Raw genomic sequence first — 25,857 nt, forward strand, 5'->3', positions numbered from 1 at the left:
ATGTTGTTATGTATAAAACAACCAGACCCTACAATCAACTTAAAATACCCCCTTCAACTGCAACTGTGAGGTTGCCTATATCAAACAACTGAAACAAAACTTATTATGAGGCCTGCGTTTTGAAAATGTGCTGAACTTTACATTTGTTTATTCATTATTCACAGTCAGCCCAGTGTTTGGGTACATTTCGAGCTCGAGTGAGAAGACTGAATGACCAGCTCCAATGTACACCAACACAACTGTTTAAAGATCAGCACAATTAACAATACTGAACAGAGGTGGTGGATTCCTTTGTTGTTACTAATCAAGGAGACTTATGGATTTCCAATCCTACTCAAACATGTCACCTGCTGCCTTGTAATATAGAATGGGTGGAAAACAAAAGTTTTTATTCCCTTTTCAAGAATTCTTGCCAAAATCTAGAAATTACCAGGCATAATATATTACACCATATTCACAGTTATTTTTTCTAGTTCAAGATCATATTGATCATACATGTTAGTCCTGTGCATAAGTTTTTCACCTATCTTCATGGGGGGACCAATAATTGTAAGAACTGAAAAACCAAATGATAAAAATTCCCATCTAAAACAATACCTTTCTTGGCTAAGCCCTGTCTCTCAGTGAACCTTGCAGACATCTTTTGTGTTCAAGTGATCCTTTATAAAAAGAGTATCTGTCCTTGCCCTACATGTATAGGGTCCAGCAACAATAGCAGCAGTATCAATTTCCTCAAAGTCCACCGTCAACTTCAAACATCAGCTGGAGCAGTGGCACACCTTCATAAGCCAGTGCACGCAAATTCTTGTCTTGAAAAAAACAGTGGTGGCATTTGCTCAACCGACTTACACGGTACCCTGCTGTGACAGATATTTGTGACCCAATTAACTTCTGAAACTTCAGAAACGCTGAGTGGTCACATGACCTCAATAACAGTTTCCAATAAATTTGACTAGCAGAACAAACAGCACAGTTTACATAACACACTGGGACATAATCTGTCAAACAGAATTTTTTAGCAGGCCGGGTAAAGTGGTATTGGATTTCTTTAGAAGGAGTGTTTTAATTGAGGGTGAGTATGTTGAGGACAACTACTACAATACATGTAGGTCTATCCTACAGAAACAAGGTGGCAATAAACTCTATTCACAATTTTAAATTATTTAGTGAAAATTATTAAAAGCAAATTTAATCTACACAGTAGTATCAGGAAGAGTTACTTGGGGAATGGTTTTTAAAAAAGTGAACCTCCATATAAAATGATACTTGAAACAGCCAAGTAGGTGGATTCACACTGAACCCATTAAATTAAGATTGATCTTTGTGACTTTTTGATGTGATACATGTAACTGCAATGTTATCATCAATACTTGTCACAACATAGAGCATTTAGCTAGGACACCTGGTATTATACAGGACTGTCATGCAATCAGGAGGAGGTAAGAAGCTCCTCTATATATATATTTGGTCAGACCTGCAGGTATAGACTGTACCAAAATATTAAGGCAAATTCAAATAAAAATTCTTGTTCACCATGCAACCAGTGACAGTACCTGTGTTGTAAAAATTACTATGATTATTTTTTTCAGATATTTAGTTTGATCATGAATACACGATAATGGAGTTTTATGGCTCAATTCAGAATTTTAATAATGATCATTTGTAATAATAATAATTTAAATAATTATCTTTATTAAAAGACTGGGACAGTTATGTCTCTGATTGCACATACCCATATACCAGGGTTTAAGCAAAAATGAGAAAACCCTTTGATGCATGTAACAGTTCTTAACCAAAACATTTTAAAATCACCTTTCAACAATCCATTAATCTGAAACAATTTTCTCCAAATTTTGCCACATGCTTAAAGGTAAATATTGTACTAAGACTGTGTGTGTATGTTCAGTTCATTTCCTGTTGACCCTAAATGACCAAATGTCCAGGCCAGTAGTACTTTTAATGGTATTTCACCTCCCTGTCTGGTCCATGTCCAGACATATCAATTGACCATACAAATCATCTAATTAAAATCCCCCTGAGACTGGTGGAGCACTTCACAAATTATTTCACAGCATGTGGAGTCTATTCCCCGAGTGGAACCTGTGTGCATGAATTACTGTGTGTTAATGTGATCCATGTGGATTTTTATGGAAAATTTGCCCAAAGTGGAATAAAATCACCGGAGAAGACTATCTTTCTACGTAATAAATTTAATTTAGTTGCACCTATGACAAACTGAACATGTCAGGTTAAAATTCCACTTCTTTTATTACCTTTATCTGTAAAACTAGATGACCCTGAATGGCTTGTTTCAGATGCACCATATGTAATCTGAACCTTTCTGTTATTTGATGGCAATAAAAACTGTTTTTTTTTTTTTTTTTTTTTTTGTTTTTTTTTTTTTTTTTTTTTTTTTTTTTTTGGGGGGGGGGTGAAAAGCAGTCAAATGAATATAAAATATTTGTACCAAGACATATCAATAAAGATGACAGATATGGCGCCACTGCAACATCTTTCTTTCTTTCTATCAAAACAATGTTCTTTAAAATATGACATTATCGTTTTTCTTTTCTAAATTACCAGATTTCTTTCATTATTTTACTCTACAAATATATCCAGTGTGCAGTCTTGAATCCAATCCGTGATTGCACAAAAACAAGAAAATCTTTGCATAAAATTCACAGCTGCTGGTATTGAGGGATTCATTCATAAAATCAGAGTAAACAGTAACTTCTAAAATTCTTTTTCTACAAATTTCCAATCCTCGTGCAGACCTTTATTCATTACAGTGCTGAAAACACCTTTTTCCCGTTTTATTCTGATCTGACACAGATCTTTTGTACATATTAATCCTGACATCGCCAAATATTTTGTTAACCTCAGCTTTATGTAATTCACACTCCAAGTCTGACCTTTGGCGAGATATTAAATGGTTTACCGAGCTAAGTAAAGTTTACAAAACCTCCTTACTGTTGGCGGTCAGGACCTATTATCATAATAATGTTCTACGAAGATGCAACAAAATGCATTGCATGAAATACGTGGTACAATGAAACTGGAGTTTGGTATGCAGCAACTTTTTTCCTTGGGTGGCCAGTGATATATGCTTCTTCATTTCTTTGTTGTTAAACAATCTATTTCTACAGTTTGTAAAATGTGAAACTTGTTGCATATTTTAGTGAGATTACTGCATTATTTCAATTTTTTGTTTTAAAAAATTAATCATCAAAACTGCCACAGTAAATTAAAAAATGATTCAACTCTTCTTCTTAATTTTTCACTACATAAAATATATGCAAGGAACTGTACCGCAAAAACATATTCTAAAATTGAAGCGAAAACTCCATAACACTACGCAGTAGTCAAATATTCAAAATATTAATTCTACGCACACTGCATTTCATATATATAATACATAACAGATATAAACATCAGTCAATATTGGAGAATTTGCATGTGGGTTACGTTACAGACCCTGCACATTTGCACACAAAGCCTGGGAACCATACATTTACACAAGTGATGTGAAAACGATGTAACCTTATTGATCTACGTAACAGCTCTTCTAAATGACAATTGCAAAGCTAAGGTTCAGGGAACATTAACCGAGGCATTATGTCATTAATCCTTTTTGGTGAAGAAACAATTTCATGGGGACAACAATTTGTCCCCAACTTGAAAAACGACAGGATTCTATGTGCCTGAAAAAACTACACACTATCACACATTTTTTTCTGTTAACTGTTAATATCATGAAAGAGCTACAAAACTACTGGTCAAATGTGAGCTTTAACGCCCATTTCACTAGACCCATACCCTGACATGCTAAAAAGGATATGTTAGTGTGACAACATGCCACAGAGATGGACAAGCTGTAATTGTTCGCCTTAGCTATTATCCAATTATCACGAAATCCTCCCCTCTGTTTTTCCAACTTTTCACCTGGTTTAACCATTCCAGAAAAAAATTCAAATATTGTGATAATCTAGATGACACTTTGCTTTTACTGAAATTACAGAAATCGCTTTATCATATATAAATATATATATATATGAGCAATTCCATTTCTATTAGAAGCCATGTATTCAAAACCGTGTTCCATAATTTCAATATTTTGCATTGGATTACATAAGGCTGGGAGGCAGGCAATGCCTGTTGACATATATCAATTCTCCTGAATGTCAGGTACAAACTGAACATTTCACTTCATCTTACCTTTCAACTCCTTCAGTCTGTCTTGGTACCTGACATCGGCAGCAACAAACTGCGTTGCTCTCATTTTCCTGGACAATTCCCCATCCATTTTGCCGAGATTTGTCAATACGAAGAAATAATCCTCTCCCTAATCTTCACCATCCATGTTTTTCCTTGTGCCCCCACTGCAGGCGGTCTCACGTTACTCACAGTGTTCTCCCGGCTACATTACAATCTACCTGGTGCGTTATACCTGGCATTCTCCACATATTCAAACAAATGGAACAAACCCAGCCGTGTTTGGTATTGAGAAAAAGTATACATTGTAATAATACCCGGTTGTGTACAATCGCAAGTGAAAGCCAATGAGTTCAGAATGCCAAGTAAATAAGATTTTGATTGGTCAATTACTGGGGTCGATGGGGAAGACTCCTCTAAGTAATTCCTTGCACAACTACGAATTCAATACTTCACATGATGACCAACTTGTCAGAGCCTCCCGAGTCGTCAATAATTCACTTGGGTCTGTAAATCATTAATCGCTAGACACAACAACTAATAGAAAATTGCTTCAGACCCATCATCAGGAACTTAATATCCAAGATTGCATGATAGCAAGATACCATATCAAAAGATGTCTTAATACATTATCTGTTCACTTTCCGACAATTTTTTCCTCTTTCAGGGTGAAGTCAAATCTCCATTACTGATGAAAATCACAAAACAAATGTATATTTTTTACTAGTACATGTATTTCAACTGATATTTTTTACCTGATCTTATCAACATGTTATTTGTGACCACATGCATGAAAAAGATGAAAGATATATACTTTCTTCCTTCTTTACAAAAAGATAATCTGTATCTTGTTTAACATATAAGTAATGTTCAGACAAAACTTACAGCATGAAAAAAAGACTTGGTCATTATCAACACTGGTGCATAATATTTACCAACAACTCAAGTCAACCACAGGTAATTTCAACAGGAAGACAATTTAAATATAAATATATCAAAGTACTTCCTTGCAGCTCAGACGAAAAATAAATGTATATGGTCAAGCTTGCAGTAATTACTATAATATATATTATCTTGTCTCAACCTAATGGCTAATGTTCAATAAACATCAGGTAACAGGGATCATTCCAAACTTATCCAACTATCTGTGCATATTTAATTATCTTGTTAAATACACAGGAATACTGTAAACCGATTACTGAACAGATAAATCCTATCTATCTGAATCAACCTCGCATCCAGTTTTGAAGTGCCTATTCTGATAATTGTTTCTGAACAGGGGTCGAAATGTTGCTTTCCCGCTTTCCCGAGGGAAAGCTATTGCGAGCTCGGGAAAGCTATGTCAAGTCTTACTTTCCCGTCCGGTAAATCATTGAAAAGGTCCGGGAAATGCAAAAACCTCTCGGGAAATCACTATTAGAGGTCGCTTTCCCGACCTATAATAAAACTCATTTCCTGGCACTAAGTTGTACTAATACATTTATTTAACCATTTTCTACAACGCAAAGAAGCTTTACGGTAGTACTGCACATACTCTGAAACTAAGGACGCACTCACGTGACTAGCTTGAATTTATAACGGGGCCTCCTTTTGAATTTCATGAGAGTTGTCAATCAAAATCGTTCACTTACAGTAGTATCCCACAATGCCGCTTTGTGGATGTCTGCTAGAATATCTGACTCGTTCCCTTTCCAATTTACACAATGTTTGACATAGAAAGAAACAAGCCTGCGCAGTTAGCGGGTATAAAATAGACAGGTACAAACATACGAAGCTTGTGAGAACAAAATAATGTGCGGGAACAACGCTAGACGCAGCGCCCAATCATACACAACGGCACGCACCATGCAGCGTAGTACGGGGAACTAGTATCATTCATCTCTCCAATGCACGATCAGCTGAAGCAAGGTTGCGCGCTAAAGACGGGCTCACGTTTGGTGTTCTGAAAATGTCTCTCTTTAAGTTTGGTTTCTCCAAGCGAAAAAGCAAAGATGAAAGCATGGAAGAAACGAGAAAACTCGCTAAACAAGAACTTGAGGACACAAGAACTGAGGGTGAAGCGGGCGCACATGGCCACGATGCAGGTACGTCGTGAACAATGCCTAACAAGTTTCGTATCTAATGAACTATACATGACGTTATTACTTTCCTGTTACGTGGTAAACATAAAAATTGCCCTACCTAATTCTCTTTGTTGGTGACATGATGTATTGAAAAACAAATCGGCCATTTCACAGACTGAATTTTTTTCTTATCCTCCAATTTTCGGTTTTTCTGAAGAGCCTCTATTTAGACTAAATTAGTCTGTTTGTGAAGTGATTGGTTTGTTTTTCAATGAACTCCTATCTGACCGACAAACGTTTTATAGATATCATGGGTTATTCTAGCCTTAAAATTAAGGACCTGAGATCTTTATTCCCTTTACATCTGAAAAAGGGGTGTTTTTAACATTGAAATTCCACTGCACTTCTTCAACTTCTCCTTTTCTAATTTGTATAAAATTGCCCAACTAGTAAGTAATGTCCCAAGTTTTGAATGAAATTAATCACTGTGCACACTTAAAATAGGTCCAATTATTTTATTGGCTTGACCATGGTTTCATGATAATTGATATGTCCAGAGTCTCCCTTATTTTTATTGTTTTATGATTAAATATTCACATTACTGTTCTCGTCAACACTTTCCAGTAATTTTTCTGTATCTGTATATAATTACAATAAAATCACAATCAACCATTAATACTTTTTAGCTGCCAAAGAAGATGAACCAATGGAAAATTTAGACAGTGACAGTTTTACTGAATCTGATGAAGTTCAGGAGCAAAATGGTAAAAAATTAAAAAAATTTTTAAAGCTTAAAAAAAAAGAAAGAATTTGAAACAGACAACTTGTATTGTGAGAGATCATATAAATATATATATATATGTATGTATGTCAAAGGCCCAGACCAAATCTAGTCCCATGCATAAAAAGCCCAGACCCCATGTTTATTACGCCCTGGCTGGGCCCATTCTTTATGGTGTCTTTGCATTAATTACTGGATAATGGGCAAGTTAATTGACCAAGTTAATTGGCCAAGCTGCCAGTTTGTTTGTATGGCATGTGCAAGGGATGTCTTAGATCAAGGCACATATTATGATACTTACAGGTGTGGCAAATGAGAGACACTTGTATTTCATTACCTGTGATTTGTAAAATACATCTGAGCTTTTTATGCATAGGACTAGATTTGATCAGGGCCTTTAACATATACACGCACATGCACACAAACAACTATTTATAGACAGAAACACTCTCTCTCTCACACACACACACTGCCTGATAAATGTAGTAATTTAGGTGTTTTATTCTCCATTTAAAAGAATACATTATTCAATTTTTGTTCTTACAGTACAACCTTCGTCATCATTCAGCAATCAACAAAGGCGAGGAAGGCCAAGTAAAGGTAAACTTTCTGTAAAGGAAGTTAGATACGAGAAAGAAAAACGCTCCAGAACATTTCAAGAATCTTGGAAAATCGGCAGACCCTGGCTTATGAATGATGATGACAAAATATGGTGCTCGTACTGTGTTTCAAACCACAAGAAGATAGGTAAATTGGGTCCACACAGCATAGCATTTATTGAGGGGTGCAGGACTTTCAAACTGCCAGTCATCTTGGGTCATCAGGAAAGTGATCTCCATAAACGTTGTACAGCAGCAGCTTTATCTCAAATGACTCCACCAGAAAGAAAACCTTTACAAAAAAGTTTTATGAAGATAGAAGAATCTGAAACAGAGTTGATGCATGCAAAATTTATTACTGCATTCAAAGTAGCTATTTGTAACCAACCTTACACCTCCTTCTCTGGGGAATTAGAACTTTTGGAGAGAGTTGGTGCATCAAAAAATCTGACCACACGTTTCTCATCAGATAAATCATGTGCTGAGTTCATCAAGTATATTGCAAAGGATATAAGAGACAATCTTGCCACAAATATTAGAAAAGGTTTCTTTTTTTCAATACTGTGTGATGGGTGTACTGACAGTGCTTCCCTAGAGGAAGAAATTGTCTATGTTCGATATCTTACTGATGAAAACCAACCAAGAACTGTGTTTCTTTGTATCTCCAGTGTAGAGAAACCAGATGCTGAACATATTTTTGACCATTTGTGTGACAGTATCAAGAACTATGTAGGTGTAGATGATTTGAAAGGCCTTATAGCATTTGTGGCTGATGGGGCAAGTGTAAATTTTGGAGTTAGAAATGGTGTGTACCGCAGATTTTGTGAATTGATGCCCGAGACAGTTGGCATACACTGCCTGGCCCATAGGTTTGAGTTGGCTATCAGAGATGGAGGGAAGAAAAGTTCTGTTGTGCAAGAGTTTTCCGACTTGTGTCAGCTTATCTACAAGCTCTACAAATCATCATCTGTGCAGAAGGAAGCTCTGAAAACTACCTGCAGCACACACAACATTGCTTTCAACAGTCCAGAGAATGTAATGGGAACAAGGTGGATATCCCACAGATCAAGAGCTGTAACTGTCTTGAAAAAGTTATGGAAGCCACTGGTTGTGCACACTACCCAGATAGTGGAAGGTATTGGGAGTAAAAGAGCTGAGATATTGGGAAAAGCCAAAAAGATAAACAATACCTTGACAAACTTGAAGATTGTGATTGCCCTTCCTGTTGTGCAGGAGATACTTGAAATCCTTCAGTCAATCAGCTTGGCCTTGCAGGAATCCTCATACATAATGTCCTGTGCTCAAAGCAGAATTAAGGCAACACTCAGATTGCTGAAAAGGTTCAACATAGAGGAAAAGGTTGAGGAATCAGCCAAAACTATAGACCTTGAAGAATTTGAATTCAAAGGTGAAACTGTACGACTTGGTAGAGGAGAAAATATTGAGAAATGTAAGGGTGCCATTGTGAATGATTTAACCCAGTTTTTGAAGGACAGCATAAGTACAATTGAAGAGCGGTTTGGAGATGTATTGAGGGACCAGGATTCTGTGTGTGAGAATGTACAAGTGTTTAATGTTAGTAAATGGCCATCCAAAAATAGTGTCAAATTTGAGGAGTATGGAGATGAAAAAATTGAAAAGCTTTCGGAACATTTTAGGAGGACACTAGACAATGCAGGATTTAAAACAAGCATGTGCCAGGTTGAATGGCCGCAGTTCAAAAAATCTGTGCTAGAGCTCCACGAAAAGGGCCAGGATACAGTTTCTTTTCTTACTAGAATGTTGACTGTGCACAAAGACATATACCCCAATATTTGTGCCCTCTTGGCCATTGTAATGGTGTTGCCAGTCAGCACTGCAGATGCAGAAAGGGGCTTTTCTCTAATGAAACGGATAAAAACTGATTGGAGAGCTTCACTTACACCATCTTCTTTGTCAAATCTCATGACAGTTAAGTTAAGTAAAGTAAAATTGGACAAGTTTGTACCAGATTCTGCCTATGGAAAGTGGTTAGCAGATGGCAGGAGAGTCCTGGACCCAAAGAAATATGCCAGAAAGATTGTTCAAGTACCACAGAAAGCTCTGATAAGTTCAGATATTAGTGACAGTGAGACTGACCAAGATACCGAGTCTGATGGTGATGATGATGATTAGGTACAGTAGACCCTTCATTAAGCATGTTACGTTTTTTCAAGACGCGTGGAGTAGTAGACAAGTTCTTGATCTGTCACAGGTTTTTTTTTTCGTGAGTATGTGTATTTGGTAGATTTCAGTCACATTATTATTAATGTTTAAAAATATACCCAGTTATTGCCACAAACACTATATATATATATATGGACGTCATGTTCGTTTATTTCATATCAATAAACATACATTTCTCTAAAATATGTTCTTTCCTTGATATATCATCATCATATGAAAAATTATGTAATTTAATATCAGGGAAATTGGTTTTCATGATTTGGTTGTCAGGGAAAGCTACTTTCTTGCAGGGAAAGTAATATACAAAGTGACTTTCCCGGCAGGGAAAGTATGATTTTCTAAACATTTTGACCCCTGCTGAACTATGTGGAAACAATGACATTTGGTACAATTCTTGACAATATGTTTTGATATCATTTTTTAATATAGTAAAAATGAGAATCTATTTGAACAGGTGTTCAGCATGATAGTCAACTCCTAAAGAAAGTTCGAATTTTTAGAATTTTTTTTCTTTAATGCAACTTTTAAACAAACTGTTTTTTATGTCAATTTAAAAATGCGTTTTTTTTTCCCTTTTTTATATTTCAGTCAAATAAAAACTAAACGAAAAAATATATATTTTCGATTTGTTATGTGCATGTATCTATCTCTAAATCTCACCTTTTATGTGATAAGGGCAGCATGTGTCAGCCAAGGTATAATACTTTCCATATTTACAAAAAATGATGCTCATCTTTAAAACAACTTTTTAGAGCATCAAGTATCCACTTCTCTGGTCATTAAAAGTCCAGCTTTGCGCTCAAATCATGTAATATCATAAGGCTTGTCAATATAAACAGACATTGTAATCGTGGCTAAACCCATCACCCACTTTCCAATCAAAAGAATTTCGACATTTCCTTAAACCAGTTCATGAATCCTGTGCTTTAAAAAGTTTGTTAATGTCAAATTTGGTTTTGAGTTTATTGGATTTATGTCAAACGTGTCAGACGAGTGTGACTGCACATTTAAATCTTTATTAAAATTTGATCATGTCTGACACGAAAGTTCATGGAAGTCAAACCTCCTAACAACTGCAGTATAATTCAAATCAAATATCTCACAGGGGGGTTAATCAGGATTGAATATAGCCTTATCCCACACCATACAAGTCTCAACACACTCTGAAAATCCTGCACCTAAAAAAAATAGATCGCATTTTGTGGTTTTGCCAAAATGATGAAAGGCTGGTGTTTCTACTTTCTGCAGAAGATAAGAACATGGCAAAGCCTGCGTCTCAGCAAAAGAATGCCTTGGACCAATCAACTCTTATTTATTCATTAATCACGCTACTCAAGTTCTTATCAGGATTACTATGAAATAAATCAACAAATGCTTGATTCAATTGGAATAACGTAGGTAAATAGTTGTAGTTTAACCCTAAAGGTGGCAGCACCTCCCAGTTTGTATCCCAAGGGAAGCTACGCAGGTCTGGTGATGCTTTAAATAAATCTTAGTAATGAGCAATGAAATATTATCTTTAGGGAAAACAAATGGATGACTTCCTCTGGCCATGCCCAATTTGAATCAATTAAAGAAAAGCTGTATATTTCTGAGAGAGATATATTTTATTAATGTTAATAAACAATATGACTTTTTTTTTCAAGTATATCTTAAAATAAAAATTCAATTTTGGCAAAATCAAAGAATAAGTCATAGGATACTGATAAGAGAAAAGATATCTTAACAGAAGAACAAAATGCCACACTGTTATGCAAAAAATCATGAGAGAGATGTTCATGGGCTAGGTAAAAAAAATGTAATAAAAAACAAAGTTTATCAATTAATGGCAGAAAATGACAGAAATCAAATTCACCTGTTTTTTTTTCAGACCAGTATACCTGTTGTTTTCCCCATTAATCCAACCATTAAAAGAAAAGAGGATTATCTTAATGACATTGGAATTTAGTTTTTAGAGACATGCAAACTAAATCCAAATGAATTTAAATTTACTAAATCCTCAGAAACAATTAGCTAAGTCTTTACTTTGCTGTAAACTGCACCTTATCTTGAAGTGGCTAAAAACAACCCCTAAAATAAATAAAACTTCATCCAGTAACTGTCTAAGATATCTACTGCTTCCCATTCAACCCCAAAAAAAACTGCCAGGAAATAAAATATAAATATTGAAGTTTGATATGGCCCGGGGCTCGCAAACCTGTCCAGGTGAAAAAGGTAGCGGTACAATAGCGAAAGTACCACCATTATTTCATTTATCGCAACTTCTTCCCAAATCTCGCCAACTCACAAGCTTAAATTTATTTGCTCCTGATCACTGGACAATGGTATCAAATTAGCCTAATATTGACATGGTCATCAAACTCAACTTTTTAACGTGATCTGATAACCAGATATAAGGGAGCAAAGTGGCTGTATTTTACCTCTTTGACAACCTTGTGTTGATAGTAACTATAGAGCCTAAGTGCACAAGGTAGCCAAACTTCAGAGTCAAACTTCCAGACAAGCATATGGGGTAATTGGGTTTCATACCAGAAAGTGTAAACTTCTGCGAGATTGCGATCCGTTACGAGAGATAAGGGTTCCTCACAGTTTAAAAATCAAAAGAAAATATTAATGAAATCTGACGCCTGACTACAATTTAAGCACTACTGGATTGTTGTCATTGGGCATAGTAAATGAGACCTGAATGAACAAAAACTGTTTCTCATATCACAACTATTGTAAAAACAGAAGAAACCTACTCTCTTATTTCTCGTTTATTTTTTACTGTAAAATTCAGCAAAACAAAATGAGCTATCCATTTATAATCGTTTAAAACATGAATACCTGTCTTCTCATCAATTAGAATACCTTTATATTATATATAAAGTTAACAACCAAGTGCTCTTATTAAGGGACTCCATATACAGTATAACACACTTGATGTCATTTCCCAATGTTGCCCATTTCCTGAAGTATAATATTCATAAAAGGGTAAAAGCAAGATTAAAAAAATTAATATTTTTTTTGGCACCAATAATTTTATTTCTTTCACATCAAGCTATCACAACATAACTCTGTCATGAACAAGAAATGAGAAACTTGTTCTTAAATGTCAATGTTTCTTGTCTTAACTGCCTATTGAGCATGAAAAACAAATCTACACTATTTTTCAAATTGACTAAGTGACAGATTTTCACCATACTTTTGGAAAATAAAACAAACCAAAGTTCCCCGTCATTTACAACATTTATTTAACCTGCCTTATGAAACCTGTTGTTCTGTACAAGGTAGCCAAGGATATGATAGCTGTCAAAACATTTCTTCCCATCATATGTCAAACAGACAGAGCATATATTTGCTCAATCTACTTTTTCCTGCTCGACTTCCTATGCAGATCCAGCTGTCATCCCTAATTTAATTCATATAAAAACTAAATATATTTTTGTTTGACCCCGAATTGCAAAAAATAAATAAATAAATAAGTAAATAAATAAAATAAAACACTTAAATATATTTAACTGCATATCTTAATTCAATTGTTTGTCATTTCCAATAAATTCACTTTAAAATTTATCATTCTATTAAGCTTTTAATTTCATTTTTAAAAGGTTAAAATTTGACTTCACATCTGCTCACACATGCTAACATTTCACACAGGTCAACCACAATATGATTATTATCATAGAAATATAACCCTGGCCCCATCCTATGTGAGAGCACCACCCTTAACCCTTCACTATGGCTGATCAAGTGTGTACATGTAGATCATATCATGGTTTTACAGCCCACTGCTTTATTTCAGTCCCACTTGACCCTTTCTTCACAGCAACTGATAGACTGCACAAGGGAAGAAGCACTAGAGGATTTGTTCTATAGTGCACCTACTGGTAGCTAGCCCACCCTGATGATCACAGAGAGTATAGTGATCACAATAACAGAGTGCAGCAGGGATGATGTACTATAGGTTACTGTTATCTACAGGGTACAGTGCAGCATGCACCCTGAGAAAGCCCACCTTGATAATATAAGAGATATTACATGGACCTTAATTTTAACTTGCACTGACATTTAATATTGTGTTCATAACAAATGGAATTTTTCATTTTTTTTTAATTCTTTTTTATCATTATGACCTTAGGCTTTTTTTACATGTAACACGATAACTAGTTCACCCATAATTTTGTTTGGAAAGACCAGTCTAAATTGTATCACTCAATCACTCTGACAAACAGGGTCCTCAACTCCCTATCCAACATGGCCCCATCAAAATAAATTTAGTGTAATTTCACTCTTCTTTCAGGTTGACAGGAAAAGTCAATAACAAAATACATGATTCTGCATTTCATATCCTCATAATTGTCACTGTGTGGGGCTTTCAATAATAATAATTAATTCCCCGGTATCAGATGGTGGACAAGTTGTGGATTCATTGTTAGTCTGAAATCTAATTACCGTTTTCTATTTATTCCCAGACAGACAACTGTTACAGTCAATATTTTCCAGCCAGCATGGACATATTATTGAATAACGAGTCTACTGGCTGGCTCATCTGCTGTTCACTAAAGCCTGCTTAATAATGAACGACTAGAGATCTCTACAAAAACATTACATATCAAGTGCCTTAAGCCTTGGCTGTAATTGATGAACTCATGACAGTTAATAAACCACACACACCATGAGAGAGAGAGAGAGAGAGAGAAAGAGAGAGAGAGAGAAAGAGACAGAGATAACAAAATGGGCAACTTCTTCACTGTGAAATGCCATATGTATTGAAAACACACAGAAGCTAGCTCACCTGCCAGATGCTGTATAGTAGCCTGTATATTGGACAGCCCTCCATGATGCCCTGTGGGTCCCGGGCTACTGCCTCTGGAGCCACCCAGGAAGGGCACTGGGCTGGTCCCCCTGGGGTGGAGTGAGCTGTAAGACCCTGCTGGGCTGAGGGACCCCAATCTGCTAGGGCTGACCCCCCTGGGGGTACTCCTGCCAGACCCTGAGGGTAGTGAGGTCATGGACCCAGCAGGACTCACTGTGCCGTAGCGATGTGGTGTCCGTGACATGATATAGATGGCTGTAGTAGTTGTAGTAGCAGTAAGAGATTATTCAGCCATCAAAAATTATAATATCCCAGCTGTGAATCTTGAACTTGAGTTCCCCTGTTTAATAAAGATTTAACATCTGCAGACAGAGGTGTGATCTGGAACACATAAGCTGTACCTTGTGAATATATATCAAACCCTTGAATAAAGCAGCACCATCTCTTCAACAGGCATACTTATCCCATTTGACCACAGAAAAATATACTCCTGTGTGGCTTAACTGCATCAACGGCTTATACACTAGATCCAGTGGAAATTAATGAAATCCATATACTTTCCTTAGTGTAAGTATTTTTCAGGAATTGTAGGCGAGCCCCTCTTAACAAGCTGCAAGGATATTCTGTAATCTACCTGGTCTGTCAGCTTGGCTTGAATGGAACTGCAACAGTTATATTTTCCCGCTGACTGGATGTTGGTGCAAGTTATTGTGACCTATTCAAGGGAGATTAATTTCAATAAACTCCACCTTTGTCGGACGTGGCCCTCTATCCATTCTTCTGGCATGCTCTCGGATTCTCTACAATAAGCAATATTTGATTAAAATGTTGACAGAGTAAATACACTTCTCTCAGAACGGCAAACAGATTTTCCCGCTAAAATACATCACATATCCTAACACAGGCTCTAACATCAGATCCCAGTTAGAGCTTTGATTTAATTATAAATCAGCGGCATCAACACACCTGTCCTGTTTAATGTACTCCTAATCCACAGGCCAGGAACAGGTATAGCAATTAAGACGCCTCAATGCCAGTGTACACTCATTTTCACTTAAGCATAAACAAGCAAAAACTAAGAGCAGATAAAGACACAGGTGAGACTTTATGGATTAGACCTCACCTATGAAATTGAACTTTGATCCAAATCACAATGTAAGTGAATTTATATCTTTTGATTTATAAGATTAAAACTACAGTAATGATAAACTGAAAAGACCAGTAATACTACAGGTACATTATAATTTACTCTCCAAACAGAAAAACTTGTTCCAAGGGATTAAATGGGTAAATTAATCTGCCAATATTATGGTCAATCCACTCGAAATGTTTTACCAGTACAAATTCATGCAGCGAATTAGCTTTTGTTTTGAGCGTGTTCAAAACCGAATTGCGTAATGACCCGAATTAAGGTCCTTATCCTAATTTTAAACATTAAAAGTTCTGAATTTGGAACACTTACCAATGATTCTGCAGATTATTACTATCAAATATGCAATGGATTTATGTCAGAAATGAAAATTACATGGACAGACTTTCTCAGTCACCTTATGAGTTATAATGATTTTGTGCCAAACCAAAGCGGGGGCTTAGGATTAAATTATTTTGATCAAGCATAACCTATTAAAACAATAAAATTAAAACAATATTCTTAAAAGGCACTTTACATCACTGAATGATAATTTCAATCATTTCAACATTATCAGCTGACTGAAAATTGTCCATTGGACAAAATCTTCTGGTGTGACCCAAATAAGCCCAAAAGTGGCAGAGCCAAAAGATAGCAAGCAACATTTTGATGTTGTCTCTTTCAATAGTGTAGCCCACAGCTGTACACTTCATGCTCAAATTTCCTTGTATCAGCAATTTTCTTGTGTGCAAACTCATTTACAAATGACTTAAAAGTCAGTCTAACAAACCAATGTTTACCAGAAGAAAACAGTGCTCACAAAGAAGAGGCAGACATTCATCACTAAAAAAGTCTATGCCTTTTCTATGTTGAATTCTAGTCAATACAAGGGATGCCCAAGGTTATTAAACTAATCTTTTGCCGGAAATCAATTACCTGGGCCATAGCTAGTTTCAGCTTTAGGGTATCTAAGACATCGGTTTCATTGACAAAATCATGTATTTATAAAATTATCAAACTGCTTATAAGTATTAACAGTGAATATTAACTCACTGGAGGAGATAAAAGATAAATTTGGAAGCACATGCGGAATGTTCAGCAAGCTAGCTAGGACTTTTTCAAGATTTCAAATGAAAAAAAAAAACATTTTTTCTTGGTATGTTTTGGTTCACAAAATCTGCAAATTACATGTACTGGTAAGTTGTGTACACTGTAACTAAAACTGCATGAAACTGATATCAGATTTATTTCTGGGCCGCTGAAAGTACAAACAGAAAAGCAAACATCCTACACCATTGCTAAAACTTTATCTAAACAGAAAAAAAACTGACAGCATAATGACTTAACTTGTTCATGCATTTATATAAACATTCCCCTAGTATTGCAGGTGTAGTTTTAACTTTAAGGAGAGAGGAGGACACAAATTATATTCTAATTCCGATTTTTGTACCTTTTTTCGCAAAATCATGGAAATATGATAAATATCGCGTTTTGATTTGGTAGTTGAGATCGAGGTGCTCGGTAAAGGTATTTACCAAAATTTTGTTTGATATAATAAATATTCGTTATAATCAATAAAAAGGACGAACATCTTTTGAAGCCTTCAGTCTTTTTCAGGTTACGCCGAATTGAAACACCGTGCCACTGCCATTTGGCTGCGCAAGTTGCGGACAAGAGAAACAGCTGCAATGGATAGACCACAAGAGTGTTGAGCATTGATGAGCAAAGCAGAAATATTCAATAGACAGTCACTTACTGTACATCATGGTCGCCTTCTTGGTGTAATTGTAGCTTACAATGTGCGGCATGGTATTTTCGATCTGCCTCCTTTTTTGTGACCTACAACGTGATAGTGAAACAATCAACACGAGCTACGAAACTGCATGCTAATTATATGATATTGTGTATATTGAAACGAAAATATATGTCAAAACAACAATTAATTGAATGTATGTGATCTTCTTTTTGAAATGATTGTTCATAAATTAAAAGAAAGTGGCTTTTCTTAGATTACCAAGATTTTGTACCGTCTCGTGCTGCTACCTTCTGGAAACTTCAAAAACTAAAACTTTTTGCTTTCACTTTCGATTGCATACTTTACACACTGCACCTACTTTTCTTTGGGGAAACAAAATCTAACATCACATGCAAGGGTGATCAGGCACGCAGAACTTATTCTCTTTTGGTATAATGAAATGATGATGTTTCAGCTTCTCGTGTTTGGAGAAAGAATAAATGCATGTAATATTAATAAAACACCAAAGACCCAAACCTTTCTTGTCACGTTAACTTTTCTGCCACAAAGCGCTGTCACTTCAGCATAGGAGAATGAGGCTGCATCTGCATCATGTAGCTAGAAATAGAAAAATAATTCTATTACCCCCCCCCCCCCCCCCCACACACACACACACACACACACACACACACACATACAACCAGAGAGAGAGAGAGAGATACTCACGTACAGGCATCTTTTCGGTCTAGAAAGATTTCCAACTAAAAAGCTCAGTCTCTTTGGCGCAATGGAGAATCGTCCCGTTTCTGGTCCTTGTAATAGGAAGAATAAATTCATTACACAACCCCCCCCTCCCCCCGAAAATCACTTATCACTCCAACGCACGGTACGTACTGATTGTATGTGTCGAGACAAACTGTGAATGAAAAATAAGAGGTTCCATTTTCTTGGGGTTGAACTGTCGTCGAAACTATCGAGATAATCGGGCGAGAAATCTTCTGGTCCGACGCGTAATATTTTTAAACAAGAAATGAACATCGCGTTTAATTTTAATTTGGAAAATTTTGACGATTCAATAATCTCTTTCTACATTTATTTTGCCATTTGTGTTCAAGAGCAATATACATCGTTTAGCAACCCCTCTCCCTATATAACGTTTGGCGCTATGTCCTTGAATATTGTCAATTAGTCTAAGTAGCGATCAGTAGTCACCGTAATCAGTTGTCGGTTTTCAGGTAAATTGCCTTGAGGCTAGCCGATCCATTGCAATTCATAATTCACTTTGGCTGGAAAACTTTTTACTGCATCACCTCGCTCACAACGATTTTATATTTTATCCCTATTCATTTACAGGCTTATTTTTTAAATATTCGTCTTCATTACTTTATTTATCGATTTGTTTTTCTTAAGAGTATAGAAAGTTTGAGGCAAGCGTTAACGCGTATTTTTGGTAAAATGGAATAAAAAATTAATTAACACGTGAGATCATGTATGGAAGCGTTACATGCCTCTTTGATCCCTGGTGGATTTATTCAGTTTACAATGTCACTGTCATTTAAACTCACCGATACGATATTACGCGGGGCTTTCAAACTTTTGAATTTTGCACATGTGGGAGCAATATCGGACAAGTCGCAATTTCCCAAAAAATTAGACCGTAGGAGGGGGGTGGGTTCGTGTGTGTCTAAAGAACCGTCTTCTTGCAGGATAAGTTCGGTTCGTAATCCGAATTTGATCTAACTTATTCTTCATTCCATAAGTTGGGTCCACTAGGGAGGTATAAAACTTTGCCTTTTTAGAAAAAGAAAAAAAGTTCCCTTTGCTACGGACCTGAAAATGTAATAAAATTGAATAAGAAAAAAACAGATGGTGTATTCAAAATTCCATCACAAATCTTTTTTGTGTTTTCGACAAATACGTATCTTTAAGATTTAGCAATACCCTTTACATTATTTTTCTGTGATCCACTTTTACTACTCAGAAATAATGTGAAACTGACAACAGCTGTATCATGTACTTGCTTAGAAGTAACATTTTCGTTGCCAATTTGTTTCATTTTATTTTTTTAATATCATTATTCTTACTATAATATATTTTCCTGCTTTTTAAGTACACGGACAGTGTTAGAGTTGGGCATAAACTCTTTGGGGAAGTGGGGAGAGGGTTGGAAGGAATATTTTCAGGAACTCTGAAATAGTATTTATTTGAAGGCACTTCTTTTATTTTTTTAAAAACAGTAAATATAAAGCAAATAAGTAGTCAGTCATATATTTATTACCAATTTAAATTTTTTGTAAAACTTTTTTATTGTTGAAAATATAGTTTGAGTTGAATATCACCCGTTTGTCATCATGTCATGACCTGAATTTATTGAAGTTATAAGAGATTGTTTATGTAAAAATATATTAAGCAATCTAATCATTACTGTTGGTATTGACTAGCAATAATAGCAGATATAATCAGCAATACTTCAAACATGCCCCTGTAACACAAACTTCAATATATAATAAAATTACACTACAAATATTAAAAAATTCCTTTTTATTTCATATCATTAACTTTTTAAAAGTTTATTCTGACAGAATATCTGTGCCACCAGTTTACTTCACAGAAAAATAATTTAAGAAAAATAACAGCGATCACACAAAGGAAGAGACTTCAATCTGATATAAGAAAATAAATCACTTAACCAGCAATATTTTGTATTAAATATAGAACTTCTGATATTCATAGATATTAATTTAAAAATGAGAAACCTACAAGCAAAAAGTAAAAATCAAATTCTGTATACAAATGTTCTGTATAGAAATGTAATATATCTCTAAATATAAATTTTTATATGCTTTCAGTGTTATTCCAATGTGTGTGTGTGTATGTGTATGTGTGTGTTTGTGTTTATATTTGTGTGTTCCAACATTTAACCAAGACTAGAAAAAGCACTCAGAGAGCCCAGACCTCCACCAAGAAACTTGTACTGATAAATTATGGCACATGTATTGTAGTTGCTAGCATATCCATTGCATAAAGACAAGGCTATTGGTGCTTTGTCACAATGAGGAGATATCTTTTTTAAATTCTTAGATCCCGATAATCTGGGTCACCACCAAAATCTAAACACTTTTAAGTTAGTCCATTTCTGGCCTATCCTAAAAATAACATTTTGAATTAGACCCGGGATTAACAAAATACAGAGGTAAAAAGACAAAAGAAACAAATTACATCACAGAAAATTTTAACATGATGTTATCTGAAAGGATGTTTATGAACACACTGTAAACAAATCATCATGAAGCCGGACATGGAGGTTCACTAGTGAAGTCACAAATACAGTATGGCTTATTGCAACAGGGAAGAACAAACATATCTGTGTTGTCAAAGGATGTTATACCATGGCCATCTAAATCTTCAGGCAATGTCTCTTGATGCTTCCTGAGTATATCTTGAATTTCATTTGAAATATCCTGATAATCCTCCCAGTCAAGAGCAAACATTTCCCCTGGGTCTTCCTCCACATTGTATAACAGTGGCACCTCCTGCAGTATTGTCTTGTTGCAATAGTGCTCCACGTGAAGCTCTGTATCTATAGGTACCCCAGCTACGGGGCAGTTTTTCAGAATGAACTCTTCTGAAGCAAGGGGGTGGGTCCTGAAGTGCACCTTAAATGACTTGTAGCGTATTGCCATCAGGTGGTTATCACAGTAGAAAAACAGTGCCCTGTCTCTTTTCAATGCATCATGGTCTTTTTTATGAAAATGTCCAGAATTAATGTCTGTTAATTCCAATTTTCCAAATATCTCATCCAACATATTTTCTCCATCTAGGTGTACATTTGGCAGCTGTCCTCCCACAAGGCTGACCAGAGATGGTAACAGGTCCATGCTGCTGACCACTTGACTGGACACGCGGCCTGGAGGGATGACCCCTGTCCATCTCATTATGGCTGGAACACGGACACCACCCTCATAGAAGTTGCCTTTCCCACCTACAAATAAAGAAAATAATAGAATTTATAATAAAAATGAAAACCAATTCCAAACTACTTCCGTAAATATATTCACAACAGCTGTTCTACAATGTATATCATATCATGATTTCACTTCTTTTAAAATCTGTAAGTTTTGAAAACCAAGGATGTTAACTTTAACCAAGTCTTGCTGCATAAATCTCAAGAAGAATTGTGGAATAGGATAGTTACTTAACTATGTGATAAAAAAACTTCAACTGATTTGTTACGTAAAGAACCAATACTGATTTGTTAAGTAAAGAACTAATAAAATAAATAAACATTCTTAAATAATTTTAAATAAACATTAACAGCTATAGCAATCATCACCTTCCCCACCACTTAGAAGTGCCACTTTTTAAAGAAAAATAACAACGTGAGCACTTTACCTTTAAAAATGCCAGAGCTGCCTCCTTCCTTGCAAATTTCCCGATGAGGGCCATGGTCAGACAAAAATATGACCAAAGTCTTCTCATCCAGTGCCAGGGTGGACAAAGTTGCCATAACTTCTCCAACTGCCCAGCTCATCTCGTTGATTTGGTCACCATATTCACCTGAAAAAATATATACTGGCTTATTTCACTCGTATCATTTTGGCATACTGGTTAAACATAAATAAAATGGTTCTTTGCAAAAACAAGTGTCATTTCCTTTTTAATAGCCCAAGTAACTATAAGCCATGCTATCACATAATCAAAATCTGAAATCCCATTGTGGTCCAATGCAACTCAAATACTGTGTCGGCTCCTCACACGAGAAACTTCAAAAGCTCATAACAAGTAGGTACTGAGAACAGGTAATGAAACAGTAGCATATGGCAGGAAATTTGAGAACAAAAAACAAAAATGAAAAAAAAAATCCAAAAGATTGCTTTTAAATGAAATCATGAATGTTTAATCTGACAATATATCCAACAATATTTATCTTTAACACAGTTTGCTGTTGTAGGAAAATGAGAAACACAAAGTGTAGGTAAGAATTACCTCTTTTTGATGATTTATTAAACCTCACATCATTAAACATAGGGGTATGGACCTGGGGGAAGGAGAAAAGGAAGAAAAATGGCTCGTCTTTATGATCATACAAGAAGGCTTTGGCATCTTCCACAAGAGTTGCAGTCAACTTCCCCTGCTTAATTGGTTGCTGGACAATAGTGCTATTCCTGTAGATCATGCAGCGGTTTCGGTTCTGTTGGTGACGGTGAACCTGAAAGTGAAAGTTCACTATAACAAATGTTAACCTTTACATTAGCTGTACATGTATGCCAACGTATCATGCGCCTGCCCATGCCAAAATGGCAAAAATTATCATTTTTAATGTTGCATTAAAATACAATGTGAAATCAAGCATAATGAAAACAGAAAAATGAAAGTATTATATATACATGCAAGGATTCTATATTCTCTGATGTTACATCTAACACATCACACAGTGTAACATTTAGTAGGTGTAAATGAATGATAGTTTTCTTTTCATTTGACTTAAACTATTGTACACAGTAGTAGTAATAGTAGAAAACAGAAAAAAACTCTACAAGCAACAGCACATCATACTGCTTGAGCATCTCATCATTTATTAAATATTTTTTCATCAAACTATTGAGGGATTTGCTGAAAGTGATCAGTGATTTTGAATATAGCATAACAAAAACATTATCTTGAGCATTCCATTAAATAAGGGCTCTTTCACTTTTTAAAGTTTTATTAAAATACACTGTTTACTCTCATTTAATCTTGAAATAAAATTCCATCTTAAACTTGAAACATCTTTCTGCTTTCAAATAAACTCACCCCAGTTGTGTCACAGTCATAAAACAGTGTATATGGCAGTATGGTGGCAGGATGGGAAAACCCTTGATTATGAGGCAAGAAACTTCCATCTGTATCTGTGTGCGCATTCACACCTATCAGCACAGTGCCATTTAAGTAAACCAAATATAATAAAGAACACTTATAATACTGTACATGCAGTACTGTATATAATTTTTAATCTTTGACACATAAAATGGAAAAATAAACAGACACTCCAAAAATAGATAACGCAATCAGGCCTGTAGCCAGCAATTTCGAAAGGGGAGTTCTTTTTCTGTAAAAGTGTACCTTTTACAATGGAACCTTTGTGTACCTAGATAAAATTTTAACCAGAATGGACCTTTTCCTGACAAAAAGGATTGTTCTTTCAAGCCCCTCGAACCCCCACTGGCTATGGGCCTGGCAATCAATACAAATAATAAGTAGCATATATCTGAAAAAAAAATTCCATATAAATATTAAATGCATAGCTAACACTGATTGGAAGTTATCTGATTAATATTAATTTGGACGGTGGGATTTTTGTTTGCTTTAAGGTGAGATATGATAAGGGAAGTGGAGAGCTCTAATACATATTTTTAAGTCTGTAACTGAACTCATGCTAGGCAAGTACAACATGTAGCAACTACGCACTTTAAAGAAAATATCACTAATTTTTCATGAAGTTTTTTTTCTTCATTTTGTGTAAATCCTTTGTCCCAAAATCCTGCATATAGTCCCTTAAGGCCAGAAAACATTGATAAGTTGAATAAGGAGCAGTGATATACTGCAGTCAGTAAACAGGCCTAGGGTTGCTGAAAAAAATTGTTTTTGTTTTTAAACATAGGATGTTTAATGAGCATAGCAGCTTTTTTCCAGTTTTAATTTAGAGGGTGAAAATGTCAAAATCCACAGTGTGAGTGATTTGAACACATAAAAGCAACAAATTTCAGTTTTTTTCAGGATTCAAGTGTAATCTTTTCCTATTTACAAAACCAATACCCAAAGCATATTTTTCCATTTGAAAAGAAAAAAATATGTACATGTGGATTAAGTTCTGATTTCCTCAAAATTAAGGCCAGTCACTCTCATTTACTACTTGATCAATTCTACCTGGCTTAAATATAAAACTACAAAATGGAAGTTGTGGTTGCACTGTCAAATATAACATACTTTTCAGACTCAGATGTAATGTGATGTAATCAAGATGTACCAGCAGCAAACTATTCAAGAATCAGAAGCCCACATAAAAATTTAAATATAAATTAAAATACATACATTACTCATGTTACCAGCAGTTTCTCTCTTCTAATATGTAACAATGTACAGTATATTTGAATATATCTCACCTAGGTGCCATTTCCCCACAATACCAGTAGCATAACCTTGGTCTCTCAAGGCTTCAGCAATAGTGTACTCTTCAAGGGGCAAACCAAGATAATGTTTATGTATCAGGACAGTGTAGCCACCAACAAAATTGTACCTCACTGGAAGACGGCCTGTACAAAATAAAATAATAAAGCCCTTACAAAATTCTATAAATGTGTGATAATACATGCAAGTTTTGAGAGTGAGCCCTTATAACAGTACAATGTACTGAGTGGTCAGTTATACAATGTACATGTAGTGGTTACTTTGCAATTACCTTCAATGTACTAGTAAATCACTGTGCCACTGTTTCAGTCAAGAGTTATTATGAGTAAAAAAATATCATGAAAGATGGCTGGCAGCCGAGTTCACACACCCCGACTCCGACTCATTATCTCATCCTAAGCCACAATCATACCTGTAATTCGACATTAATTGGTTAAATTGAATATCGATAAAATGCTTTACCCCTTTTGTTTTAAAATTCAACTTATATTTTGGAATTACAGATTCAGGCAACTTTTTACACAAATTTCAAGTTAATTAATTTAATTAATTCAACAAATTTTCCAGTGACAGTAACACCCTCACCAGTGAGCATAGCGGCTCTACTCGGAGAGCAGAATGTGTGCGCTGCATACCAACTGGTAAACTTTAATCCTTGCAAGGCGAGTTGATCAATGGGGCCCATTTCTTGTGTAGGGTGTCCATAAATAGACAGATCGCCATAACCCATGTCGTCTGCTACGAAAAGTAAAATATTGGGAGAAGCCAAACTTCTGGATATCATCAGAAAAAATATGACGACCACGTGGCAACAAGTCATGATGTTGCTTTGCTGTAGCTCTTTGGAATATGACATTGAATTAACCTCTTCATAAGCTTTTCAGGGTTTTCCAAAGGCAGGTTATCCTAAATAAACTCCAATGCAGGTACCTGCTAGCACGATTGGATTGTACGATTTTATGATTTAAGATCTGGTCAGGACACTAGTACTGCTTTCTTATCCATTCCACTATTTAAAGAAATATTTTGTTTAGTTGACAACAACGTCCAGCATTAGCTATTTTGGAGAAAAAAACCAAATATCATCAAATGTTCGGGTAAAACGGAGTACCTTAGTGTCACCTATTGGATAATCCCGCCGCCTATGTTCAGATTTGCTAACTATTCC

General features: G+C 35.6%; 2 protein-coding genes across 2 annotated transcripts; one reads left to right on the plus strand and one right to left on the minus strand.

Moving 5' to 3' along the window:
- Positions 1-6,160: 6,160 nt before the first annotated feature.
- LOC106168255 (zinc finger protein 862) lies at positions 6,161-10,146 on the plus strand. Its single transcript, XM_013547259.2, has 3 exons — positions 6,161-6,296; positions 6,962-7,039; positions 7,603-10,146. The coding sequence occupies exons 1-3, from the start codon at positions 6,161-6,163 to the stop codon at positions 9,807-9,809; spliced, it is 2,421 nt and encodes an 806-aa protein (XP_013402713.2). The 3' UTR covers positions 9,810-10,146.
- A 9,632-nt stretch (positions 10,147-19,778) lies between these two features.
- LOC106156516 (arylsulfatase-like) lies at positions 19,779-25,805 on the minus strand. Its single transcript, XM_024077387.2, has 6 exons — positions 25,275-25,805; positions 24,665-24,814; positions 23,316-23,428; positions 22,509-22,731; positions 21,915-22,079; positions 19,779-21,504 (listed from the first exon to the last, which is right to left on the minus strand). Exons 1-6 carry the CDS (start codon positions 25,543-25,545, stop codon positions 20,807-20,809), a joined length of 1,620 nt encoding a protein of 539 aa, XP_023933155.2. The 5' UTR covers positions 25,546-25,805; the 3' UTR covers positions 19,779-20,806.
- Between the last annotated feature and the right edge of the window lie 52 nt (positions 25,806-25,857).

The sequence above is a fragment of the Lingula anatina genome, chromosome 2 (genome assembly GCF_051362555.1).
Source record: "Lingula anatina isolate TDL-2025a chromosome 2, LinAna3.0, whole genome shotgun sequence".
Lineage (NCBI taxonomy): Eukaryota > Metazoa > Brachiopoda > Lingulata > Lingulida > Lingulidae > Lingula > Lingula anatina.